Consider the following 12,715-nt stretch of genomic DNA (forward strand, 5'->3'; position numbering starts at 1 on the left):
ATCCACATAAAGGGAGATCTCAAACAGGATACCTGTTTACATATGGTGGAACAGCTATATCATGGAGGTCCACGAAACAGACAATTGTTGCAATATCCTCTAATCATGCCGAAATACTAGCGATTCATGAAGCAAATCGCGAGTGTTTTTGGCTCAGGAGTTTGATCCAATATATTCTGTCATCATGTGGACTGATTGATCATAAGATAACTCCAACTGTCCTGTTTGAAGATAATACAACATGCATTTTTTCAACTTAAAGACGGATACATCAAAGGTGATAGAACAAAGCATATTTCTCCCAAATTCTTCTTCACTCATGATCTTCAAAATCAAGGGACAATTGATGTCCAATAGATCTGCTCAAGTAACAATATGGCAGATTTATTCACAAAGTCACTCCCAAAATCCTCATTTAAAAGATTGGTACACGAGATTGGGATGCGCCAATTTCAAGACATTAAATGATGTCAATAAGAGGGAGAGATTGTACTCTTTTTTCCTTGGTCAGATTTTTTTTCATTGGGTTTTTCTTGACAAGATTTGTAATGAGGCAGTCCTCATCACAAAGGATATTGTACTCTTTTTCCTTCACTAAATTTTTTTTTTCACTGGGTATTTCTTTAGTAAGGTTTTAATGAAGCATATTCCTAAATGGTCATCCAAGGGGGAGTGTTATGATAATATTGCCTGAGGTGAATGCCCATTTTCCACAAGGCTCAGGTTTTCAAAGGGAATTATATTTAATGAAGTTTGAAAATGATGCTCATGTATGCCTATAAATAAAGAACCTGATATGAAGTAATATACACAGTTATAGCAATAAACAAATCAATTCTCTCTCTCTTTACGAATACTTCTCTCTCTCTTTATATATATATATATATTACAAAATATAATATTAAATACATATATGAATTATTGTTATTGAGCTAATTATATTAATACTAGAGTTTTCTATTTATACATCTTTATTTTATATTTAGTATATCTTTATTTATTTTACAACAATTTATTATTTTTCTAAAAATTATTTTCTTAACTTTGCCGGATATCTTTCTTTGGTTTCTTAACATAGCCTAAAAATAACAATTAACTCAATAACGAGAAAGAATCTCAACTAATCGTTGAACTTAAAAACTTTTAACTTCATGAACATTTTTTTATTAGTCTATTCTTCCTTACACATGTTAAAATATCTACCAAAGTATCAATCAATGTAATGAAGTATATTCATATTACATTCATCTTTGATCATAACAATTTACCATATTCTCATCACATAGTATGTTCATTCTGATCTGCTAACTGAGGATAGATAGCTAACATCTATGTGTTATTTACTATTTTGTCACAAAAAAAAATGCCATTTTATTTGCTTCCTTCTTTTAGTTTGTATTAGAACTGTTAGAATATTTCAAAATAATATAGCAAGCAAGAAACAGTTAATAAATAGGAATGCTAAGAGACAGCAAATTTGGTGATTTGCAACCATCAATTAGCCATCATTAGTATTTTTACTAGTGTGAAATTACATCTAATAGTGTAAAATTAGTCATTTTTCTTTTGCTAGTTAAGTACTGACTAAATTTTAATAAAACTGCTGACCAAATTTTAATAAAACTGCTGGCCCTTAGGCTTTCTCAATAAATAGCCTTATTAGCTGAAATTAAAATGTGAAAATTAAAATTGGAGTGAAAATAATCTTATATGGTACGACAAAACTGTGGTTATGTGTAGATAAATATGAAGCATGCTCATTCAATGTCAGCAGAAACTATATTGTGGATGACTAAATGTATTTAATTGCGTAAATATTAGATTTAATTTTTCAATAACCTAAACTCAATTTTACCCCTCAATTACAAACAGAAACCATTGAAATCTAACTAGTGTGGAAAAAACACAACTCAACATAGATTAAGTTAGGGTATGTAATATAGCACAATCATTTAACAGTCATGGCCTAGCACTATTTTCATCGCAAGCAAGATTCTCACGGCAAATGAATAAATAAAGAATTGTTAAGGGTGCAAGAGTATTGGAAAACCAGCTGTTATAGAACAAAATTTTAAACTGAATATTTGAAGTATTTCTCTTTGGGGTTACTAAAACTGTATGATGCATACAAAACAAATGAGTCTTCATATCATCAGTATTTGATCGTGTAATGGCGTAGCCAGAGGTCGTACATTACCATATGAAATGCATCATATGATATAGGTGGTGTATTCCATTGGAAGTGTTTCTGAATCTGGTACAACATGACACAGCTTTCTTGTGAGTTCAAATATATCAATAAATAAATCGATTGGCAATGAAAAAGTCTAAGTACGTGTTATTTGTACTCATCCAACATCGTCGACTGACCCCCAATACATACCCAATTGGGTGAGGTGTATTGGTTCAGTGTAAGATGCAGCATCAGTACACAACATTTGTGAAAGCTCTCTCAAGAAGGCAACTTGTGATAAAAAATATTATGGGCCAATTTTTCTTAGTTTCCGTTTTAACTATGCATATTGCTGGCTCTTCAATAACAATTAAGCCATCTCATCAGGCTTATACGAGATGCAGTAGGATTATATCATAGATCATATTCGTATTTAAATAATTAACATTCTAATTTCTTAATTGTTTCACCATGGGTTTTCAACATTTTAAAACCTCTAGCTAGGGCAGACTTCAACATGTCCTCTTTAACACATGTCTAATATTGCAAACACTTCAAACAAAATATAAATATGGGAAGAAAAGAAAATAAAACATTTAAATATAGATTCCAGAAATATAGTGAGAGTAGTTTACCTTGACTAAATTATTATGAAGTGATACAAACTCAGCATGTGATATATTTTTGAGGATCTGTTTTAGTTGGTATACATCACTCTCCTTGAGTACAACAGCAAATTTTCTCCAGTCAACAATGTCATTAAAAGGGAGGTCATAGTAATTTGATAATATCACTGCAAAATGGCATCCAAACATTCAGATCAAGTACAAGATTGACAAAATACACATAAAATACCATCTCAGAAGCAAGGACATCAAAGTCAAAATCTTATCACATAACAATACTTGGTAAGTTAAAATTCAAATGTCACTCACAATATCCTACATATACTTTTTGAGATCATGAACAAACATATTGCTACAGAAATGACTGCTTTTAGTGGCTAGAAGAAGAAAAAAAAACGGATCTATACAAAATTTGTGTGGCACAGTTCATGACTTGGCTACGGGGGATGGATAGATGGAGTTAAGTTCCTAAATTTGATCCCATGGAACTCATTCTCTACCTCAATCCAACCCAAACAATTTCAGGAAAACAAAAAATCTATTTATTTATTCCAGTTAAGAGATCTACATTTTCAAATTGAGCACATACTAGAAGCCTATTAATTAATTGATTATTACATTACCATATTTCAGATAATCAACAATCTAATATCAATAAAATTGCAATTCCAAATCAATAGAACAGAAACTTACAGTCTTGAATCTTATAGCCTATGGGTGATAAAAGCTACTAAAGCTTATTCAGTGGAAGTTACTGTTTGCTAGTGTTAGTTAATAAATACTAGTTGATATGTATCGTAACATAAGCACAAAGAACTTAGTCATCTAACAGGTTAATACCAATTTAAGAGAATTGCAATATAAATCTACCCATCTCATGTCATCCAAGAAACATGACTAAAACCATTACATAATAAAAGGTATGATTATCCAATAGGCATGCACTTTTTAAGATGTTTGAATTGAAACTATAAAATTAAGGGGGGAAATCCATTAGAAATGATGACTCCTACCAGGGATGCATCCATAATGGATAGAGTCGGCTATTCGAGCACTATTAACCTGTGAACCACCAGGGCATATACAAAACTTGGTCTTGTAAAATCTCTTCTGATATACCAGATGTCCAGTAGCCCTACTAATTCTATTGTTAGAAATGTCAAGTTCAGTGTCATTTTCCCATACACGTGCAAGAATGACTCTAATCTTAGAGTTACGATGACCAGCCCAAAATCCAAGATTAGTCCTGCATAGCCCATATTTACAAAGGTTGAGAGTGAATAAATAATTAAATATTCATGTAGACATGTCTAATCATCTTAAAGCATGAGCTATATATCAATAATCTATGTACTAGCAAACTAAATAATCTAAGAATCACGAATAAACCTGTTGTTTGAAATATTGAATTATGTATCACCTCTCCATACCATTGTACAAGAAAATAATATATGTTTTAAATATAGTTCATGCAGGATCAATAATTAAACTTAATCTATGTTTTTCGTTGCATATGGAGATTATAAGTCATTTGTGATAGTAATACTTTTCATCTCTTTGCAACTAATGTCCTCTCCATGGAAGATATTGCAAAGAAGATAATATTCAGCTATGTTACTAAAAAATCAAGTGAAGTGCAACTGCAGCTTAAGGTTATTTAGAAATTGAAGACCTGTGTGTTATGACCAATTTCAAGATTCAGGATTCTATTCATTCCTGGAAATATCAAGTAATTAGCATCACTGTCAAGGTGGCCTTAAAAAGATTGTCAGACAATCCAAAACCAAAATGCAGGATAATAATAAGTCATCTGAACATAAATATTCCAATTCCCAGTTCATAATCACGTAATTAACAATAGAAGCCTAAAGAGCATATTATGTCTTAAATCTTCACCTGTTCTCTATATCATTCCCTCCAGCTGGAAGAGCAAAGGGCTGTAGTACTTGAGGGAGAGCAACATCTTTGTGTGGAATGAATCCAACATCATAGCTAGGGGAGCACACTGCTCGAATGGTATTCTTGATAAGAAATGGAAGCCCTTCTGTTGCCCTTACACCAACATCATGACAAGTGACAAAGAAGTGATCAGCACCCAAGGTTCTGTTCCAATAAGGATATTTGGCTATTAAGCCCTCCACGTAATTTTGGACAATTATTGTCATATTATCATAAGATGTGCCCTGCATAATAATATACAACCATGAGAAAGCACTCCATACAAGAAGCAGGCACTTAACCATACAAGCTTAATATAACGTGTTATTCATGTTTCATTACTCAATGTTTCCTCTTTCAATGTGAATCCATGGTACACAATAAAAAATCTTTAACAGTTATAAACTGCCATCATCGAGTCGCACAGTATATGGAAATCAGGAAGATGTAGCCTCAAAATAAGGTAAGTGAACATGTGAATAGAGAAAATAAATAAGCATTGAATTAAGACACGCACAAAGGGCTAAAAAGCAGATCCTCTGTACAAACATGAATAAGGGAACTCGCACAAGCAAAAACCAAGTTCAAGGCATATAAGGAAAAGAATTAATAAACGAAACCTAAGCATAAATCCACATGAAAAAGAGAGAAATAGAAGTAAGCCAAAATAAGATCTGTGCATCTTCCATGATGATTTAACTATCAAAATGATCATAATTCCTACATCATGAAATTCCAGTCCCTAATTCTTCACCGAAGGCGAAAAGGTGATCATCAAGACATTCATAAAAACCACAACCTCCAACAATTGATAACATTTCCAGCACATATTGGCCTAGCATCTTAAGTAATATCACTACTAGATGCTAGTAACGCATATCCGAAACAAAGTTCAAACAATTTGCCGTATCCTCATTCCTTATCAAAATTAATCCTTAAAAACCATTCATTACCATTATTAACATATTACCATAATAACAACACAGCTATTGGCACTAAAACATCAACCAAATGCCACAACCTTCTCAGATCTCAATAGCAACCAACACTTAAAAAAATGCCAACGCTCCCCTATGCAACAAAGTTCTACACATTCTTGCAAATACAGTTAGTTAAACTAATCCAAAGACATTGCAAAAACCAAAAAACACTGAAAAATGTTTACCTTGCCACGCATCTTATGACAGGAGATTGGTATGAAGAAGAGGTGCGCCTGATCCGGATCGAGGGTTCGGAACCTGCTCTCCCGAATGTTCTGGAAGAAATATCCCTCACTGGCATATTTCCCAGTGAGCTTCCTAGGTGTTTGATAAAATGTCTTGGGATCTCCATCAGGATATATATAAACCTTGAACTTCTCCATCATCTCCGCGTAATTCAGCTTGAAAACTCGCGGCGAGTGGTATATATCAGACAACTCTTCTCCTCCTTCTTCCTCATCATTGTGTTCCTTCACTTCAGGATCCACAAGCTTTGCTACAGAGATCTTCAAGACCCAAAAATTAATTTTTTTTTCAATTTTTTTCAGCTGAAAAAAAAAAAAGAAAAAGAAAATTTGGTGATTGGTACCTGAGGGGAAGGGGTGGAGTACTTGAGGGAGAGAAATGTGAAGGAGAGAAGGGTGAGAATGGCGAGGGTGAGAAGTGCGCCACGGAGAGAGAAGAGGCCATGATTTGGGGACAGCTGCTGGGTTTGCTTCACGGTGGAACTCATCAGCATTGGATGAATGATTCAGAAGATGGTGTTTGTGTGCATAGTTGTCAGAACCGAACCGGTGATTGAACCGGTCAGACTACTAGATCACTGGTTTAACCTGTTAACTCGTTCCCACATAAATAAAAAATATAAAATTGTCAATAGAACCTATGTAAACATGCACACTGAATAATCGCATTCAAACTTCAAATTTAAAAACTATGAATAGATCTCAAACCTTACATTTAATATTAAGAACATTCAGAAACACACATTCACTTGAATATCCAATTATCTACCAACAACAGGTTTCTTACCAGCTTCTTGAACCACTAACTTAAAATTTCATGAACAACAAAATTGCATAAAAGGAACATAAAAAGGATAAAGACAAATCAATATCTACCTCCTTTCCAAGTTGACAAAGAATCATTTGTCATTGATGAATAACTGGGTTGTTTGCCCTGAAAGTCCTAAATATGCATCTGCACAATCAACACCAGCGAATTATACATAACCAAGGTAACAACATTGAAGTCCATGGATAAAATCAATCAGCAGATTTCAATCATCAAAAAAAAAAAAAAAAAATCAATTCACAGCTTATCCAACCATTGCATATTTCAGTCAAGCAATGTATAAATCAATATTATGCATATCTCTGAAAAAACAGCATCAATCAATAATCAACATTCCTACAAGGCCACAAACAGCAACTATATAAAACAAATCAACTCTAAACAGCATCAATCAACCCTAAACAGTAACAATCATGAAAAAAAAGCCACAATCATGAAAAAACAGAATCAGAATCGGTTTTCTAAACAGCATCAATCAACCCTAAACAGTAACAATCATGGAAAAACAGCCACAATCAGGAAAACACAGAATCAGAAATGGTTTTATCTTTGTTTTCTTCAACTAAAACTACGTTTTCTTTTGTGATACACTCACAAAATCAGATATGGTTTTTGACGGCTTCGCTCAAACCACAAAGAAGGAATGGAGTGAAACAGTGAAGGCCAGGTGACGCAGACCGGCGAGGTGACGCAGTGAAGGCGCAGGGACGACGCGACGCGAACGGAGACAACAGACGCCGACAGAGGCACAGACGAAGCGACAGCAGTGAAGGCGCAGACGAACCGGCGACGAGACGGCTTTCTCCCCTTTGGCCCGTTTCAGACTTTCAGAGTGGGACTGAGAGAGGATTGGGGGCCGGGAGGGGAACCCCTTAGCTGGAATTAGTTTTTTTTTTTTTTTTTCTTTTTTAAATTGAACCGGTCTGGATTTCTCAAACCTGTCGGTTCACCGATTATTAACAAAACCGGCCGGTTGATCAAACCGATTTTATCGGTTCTTTTTTTATTTGGTCTTATGTTTCACTCAGTCACTCGTACCGATCTTATGTCCGGTTTACCGATTTTTTGGTGTGACTGGCTAGGTCAGTCCGATTTTTACAATTATGTTTGTGTGTTTGCTACATAGTTATCAAAATTAAATTGGTAATCGAATCGATCAGTCTATCAAATTACTAATTCAACTGATAAATCATAGATTAAACTGATTGATTTAGTCAAAATTAAATAATTATATAAAATTTTATCTTATTTTTTATTTCCATAATAAATATTTTTTCTTTAATTTTTTGTGTGTTTAATTCATTATTATATTTAAATTTTAATAATTTATCAATTAATTTATATTTATTATACTCTTTAAGTACTTATAAATTTATAGTTATTATACTTTTTAAATATTTATAAAAAAAATAAAAATAACAATCATAGAAATAAAAAAGATATTGTAGTTAATAAAATATTTTTGCTTTAAATTTGTAAATATAATTTAATTTTATTTAATAATACATTTAATAAAAAAATATGTATAGAAATTAGAAAATAATTCTTTTAGTTCAATTGATTTTGACTGAGTTTGATCAGATTGGTTTAAATCGATTTAAACAGGTTTGACCAGGTTTTATTGGATTTCATTACATTTGATCGGATTAATTGTTTAACCGCTTCAAATAATAACCCAACCCAAAGAAAAAAGTTTTAGATCCAAGCTATTTAACCAACCAAATCCAACTAAGTTGCTATAACGTAATTCAACTCCACGCACCATTACCTCTAATAACCTTTTGACGTAATGCATGACTATATATAATTATCTTTTCTACGTAGATTTCATATCTTTTTTCAAATTTTCTCAGTGTTTTCTGCGTTTTCTGCATTCTCTGCGTTCTTTTCCTTCTCTGCGTTTTCTACGTTCTCTTCGTTCACTATTAATGCTCTTTGATCTGATTTAAATATTTAGATCAATTTCTTTGAAAATTAAGCTATGAAATCAAGTTTGAACAGATATTTCATTTTCGAAGACAATGAATAATACAAATTCACACTGTCAGTTGAACCAGGGTGGATTGGATTATTGTTTTGAAACAAATCAAGTGGATGATGTTTGGTTCGAACTAATGTAGTTCGTTAGTATTTGATGCTACTGTAGTTGAATAATTTCATTTTTATTTATGAAATTTGGTATTTATGGTTGAAGATTGAATTTGAATGTAATGTAGGTTTTATGAATATTTTTCATTGAATCTGCTTTTTGTTCCTAGTTTTGGTGTATTTGAAAATACATTTTGGTTTAATCAGGAACAGTTTTTAGTGTTTTTCAGTTTTTTTGTGATGTTGATAAGCAGTTTGTGCTAAAAGTTGGGATGACTTTTAATACACTTGAAGAAGAAGCTGTTGCTGCTTTTTCTTCTCCTTTTCTTTTTTCCTCATTTTTCTCTTTCATTATTCTTATTGCCATCATTGTTGTCTTCTTTTTATATGTATAATAGTTCAAATCTAGAATACACGAAATTCTTTAATGATGACGGCACAAAACAAACTCAATTTAAACAAGTTAAGACTAAAAGTACACCTTATTTAAATCCAGAATACAATGTAATTACTTAATGATGACGACACACAAACAAACTCAGTTCAAAATAAGTTCAGACTAGATGTGCACCTTATTTAAATTCAGAATGCACCAAAATTCAAAATCAGAATACACCAAAATTACTTAATGATGACGACATACAAACAAACTCAATTCAAAATAAGTACAGACTAAAAGTTCACCTTATTTAAATTCAGAATCACTAAAATTACTTAATGATAACTCAAAATTCCTCATCTTCCTTCTTCTTCTTCTTCATCATTATCATCATCATCTTCTTTTTTTTTTTTTTTGTTCATTTTTCTTCTTACTTTACTTTCTCATTTAATTTTTTAAAAAGAATAAAAACAAGAAAAAATCAAATAAAGAAGAAAAAAATGCATAATGATGCAAAATTACTAGGAAGAGGAGGAGGAAAAGAAAAAACATAGCAACAACTATAAAAAAAATAACGATGAGAAGGAAATACGTGAAGAAGAAGAAGAAGGAACTCGAAGAAGAAGAAACCCGAAGAAGAAAGAGGAGGAATGCGGGAAGAATAAGAAGGAGAAGAAGAAGAAGAAAGAGGAGGAGAAACACAAAGAAAAAGAAGAAGAAGGAGGAGGAGGAGGAGGAGGAGAGGGACGTGGAAACATTCACGTAGTTGAAATATATATATTCATGCTCTACTAATAAATTAATTTTTGTTGAGTTTGAACTAACTTAATTAGATTTAATTACCAAAAAGATTTGAATGTGAACCCAAATTGATGTCAAGGTGACCGGATAAAACGTTTTATACTGATAGGACATGAAAATTAAACTCTTTAAATAAAAGGAGCAAAATTGGAAGCTCCTATCCTAATCTATTTCATTCTCCCCTGTGGAAAACAAACTAACCAGCGTTTCAAAGAAATGCTCAGTATGCAGAGTTTCAAAGATTCTAATCAGCATTTTCAGGTCTTGTGAACCCAATTGGTAGTAGTCTTGAACCAGGATACTGAATCAAATAAAGACTCTTGTGCATCTTCCACTATTGAGTTGTTAGGGTTTGTGATTGTGAAGGAAGCATATATGGTATGGTTTTTTTTTTTTTTTGCGTGAACCAGCAATGATGTGTTGAGAGAGAGAGAGAGAGGTCGGAATCTATTGTATGTATTTCTTTAGCATCTCACGATGTTTGCTTTGCTGGCTTCAAGCTTAAACTCACCATCTGATGTTGCTTCTCTTGTATTTCATCCTTCTTTTGAGTTAGTATGAGTAGTATTTTGTAGTTATTATGCAAATCCGAATTGAGTTGGTAAATATAATCAAAGTTAACTGAGTTGGTAAATGCATTCTTTAGATGAACTACTTAGATTGGTTTGAATGTTTTTTTATTTTCGGAATTAAGGATTTTCTTGTCATAGTACTACGTGCTAACAAAAACAATTCGATAAAAAGTTTACGAAATTATTGATTTATATGTTTTTTGTTATAGATGGCAATGAGAGCAAGTTTTGGCACTACGGATCCTATTTTATCATACTTAAAATAGTTATTTTAAGGATAATGCTAAGATGAAGAGTGAAGTATGGTGAGGAGTGAAAATTATTTTTTTAGAATATGCAAGTTTAAAAGTGAAGATTGTTTATCAAAATCTAAACCTTTTAAGGTCTAAAATAGCTAGTTAGGCTTTTTAATATTTGTTGTACACTTTTGTGTAGGGGAACTTTTCATCTTCATGTATCAAATTCTGTTGGAAAAATTGAGGTTCAATAAGAATCTGTCTAACAGCAAAAGCACCAAAAATAATTTTTTCATAATCTGTATGATTAAATAGGCAATACCAAATATGCTCCAAGCAGTAAATATAATAACAGAAATTAAATAATCAAACACCAAAATTTTTATCGTGGAAAAATTCTCAAAAGAGGGACAAAAAATCCATGGGACCTAATCCAGTAAAATCTTCCACTATCAAAATAATGGGTACACAAATCAATCTTCCTAGTGGTACTAGGACATCTCAACAATCAACAAAATACATCATCAAAACTAATGGAATCAACATAAACCCTCCACAAAAGTGGGTATCTCAAATCAAATAAAAGAGAAGGCAATACAACTACCAAGTTATATCCTAATGTTCATCTCTACACCAGAAATAACATACTAAAATTTCATAAGAAATGGAGCAAGATTACCAGTTTAATCGGATAAAAAATGACATGCTCTTTTCCCCTAAATTTTTTCTTCTCTCCGTCGAAGTACTCCCTCACTCTCTCTGTTTGCTTTGTTTCAAAATGAGAGACTTAACTCTCTCTCTCTCTCTCTCTCTCTCTCTCTCTCTCTCCATGGCCTAAAGCCACTTTCTTTTTTGGGTTAAGTATGATTTTGGTCCCCAACGTAGGGGTTGAAAATTTTTTTCGTCCCTCACCTTTTTTTCGCTCCAAAATGGTCGCCAAAGTTTAAGTTTGTTTTAAAATGGTCCTTCGGACAAAAATACCCCTCCCTCCCCTCTTCTTCCTCAACCAGAAACAAAAGCAAAAGCGCAATTGCAGGCAGAAGCAAAAATAGGCAAAAGCAGAAGCAACCAAAGCATCAACAACAATAAACAGAAATAACCAGAAGCATCATCAACAACAACAACAATAGAATCCTTTGAATCTGAAAAATTAAAGAAAAAGAAATAAAAAATTAAAACAGAGGAAAAGGGTTGCAGTGGTAGTGGAGAGGAGGGGCTGCGGCGGTGAACGGCGACTGCGGCGGTGTGGAGCTGCTGCGGCGGCGACCTTCCCCCTTCCCCCTTCCCCTTCCCCCTCTTCCCGAAACAGCACCCCCTCCCGCTTCTCTTTCTCCCGCCTCCCCCGGTCTCGGCGGCGCTGTATTTTTGTTGAGGAAGAAAGGAGCGGCGTGGAGGAGCAGTGGCGTGGAGCGGCTGTGGCGGTGTGTAGCTGCTGCGGCGGCGACCATCCCCCCACCCCCTTCCCCCTCTTCCCGAAACAACACCCCCCTCCCGCTTCTCTTTCTCCTCCCTCCCCTGTCTCGGCGGCGCTGTGTATTTGCTGAGGAAGAAAGGAGCGGCGTGGAGTGGCTACGGCGGTGTGGAAGAAGAAGAAGAAGAAGAAGAAGAAGAAGAAGAAGAAGCGGGCAGTGGCGGATCGGCGGTGCGGCAAGACGGCGGTGCGGTGGTGCTCTCTCCCTTCTCCCTTCTTCCCTTCCCCTCCCCCCTATTGCCCCCACCTCCCTTTCTTTCCTCCCCCGATTCTGTCTCTCCCTTTCTTTCCTTTTTTTTAATTTATTTTATATTTATTTTATTTTATTATTTTTTTAATAAAGGGTAATTTGGTAATAAAAAAATGAAATTGGTAAA

At 33.9% G+C, this 12,715-nt stretch overlaps 1 protein-coding gene across 2 annotated transcripts; it reads right to left on the reverse strand.

The window, feature by feature from the left end:
* Positions 1–1,893: 1,893 nt before the first annotated feature.
* Positions 1,894–7,675, reverse strand: LOC112764872 (probable glycosyltransferase At5g03795). 2 transcript variants are annotated; one of them, XM_025810684.3, is made up of 8 exons: positions 7,470–7,675; positions 6,839–6,917; positions 6,307–6,550; positions 5,903–6,223; positions 4,696–4,982; positions 3,813–4,045; positions 2,809–2,966; positions 1,894–2,254 (listed from the first exon to the last, which is right to left on the reverse strand). In XM_025810684.3, exons 3-8 carry the CDS (start codon positions 6,454–6,456, stop codon positions 2,153–2,155), a joined length of 1,251 nt encoding a protein of 416 aa, XP_025666469.1. In that variant the 5' UTR covers positions 6,457–6,550; positions 6,839–6,917; positions 7,470–7,675; the 3' UTR covers positions 1,894–2,152. The 2 variants fall into 2 exon arrangements, with proteins under 2 accessions (XP_025666469.1, XP_025666468.1); XM_025810683.3 differs by having other exon boundaries at positions 7,387–7,675.
* Between the last annotated feature and the right edge of the window lie 5,040 nt (positions 7,676–12,715).

This window comes from Arachis hypogaea, chromosome 17, assembly GCF_003086295.3.
Source record: "Arachis hypogaea cultivar Tifrunner chromosome 17, arahy.Tifrunner.gnm2.J5K5, whole genome shotgun sequence".
In the NCBI taxonomy this organism is placed as follows: domain Eukaryota; kingdom Viridiplantae; phylum Streptophyta; class Magnoliopsida; order Fabales; family Fabaceae; genus Arachis; species Arachis hypogaea.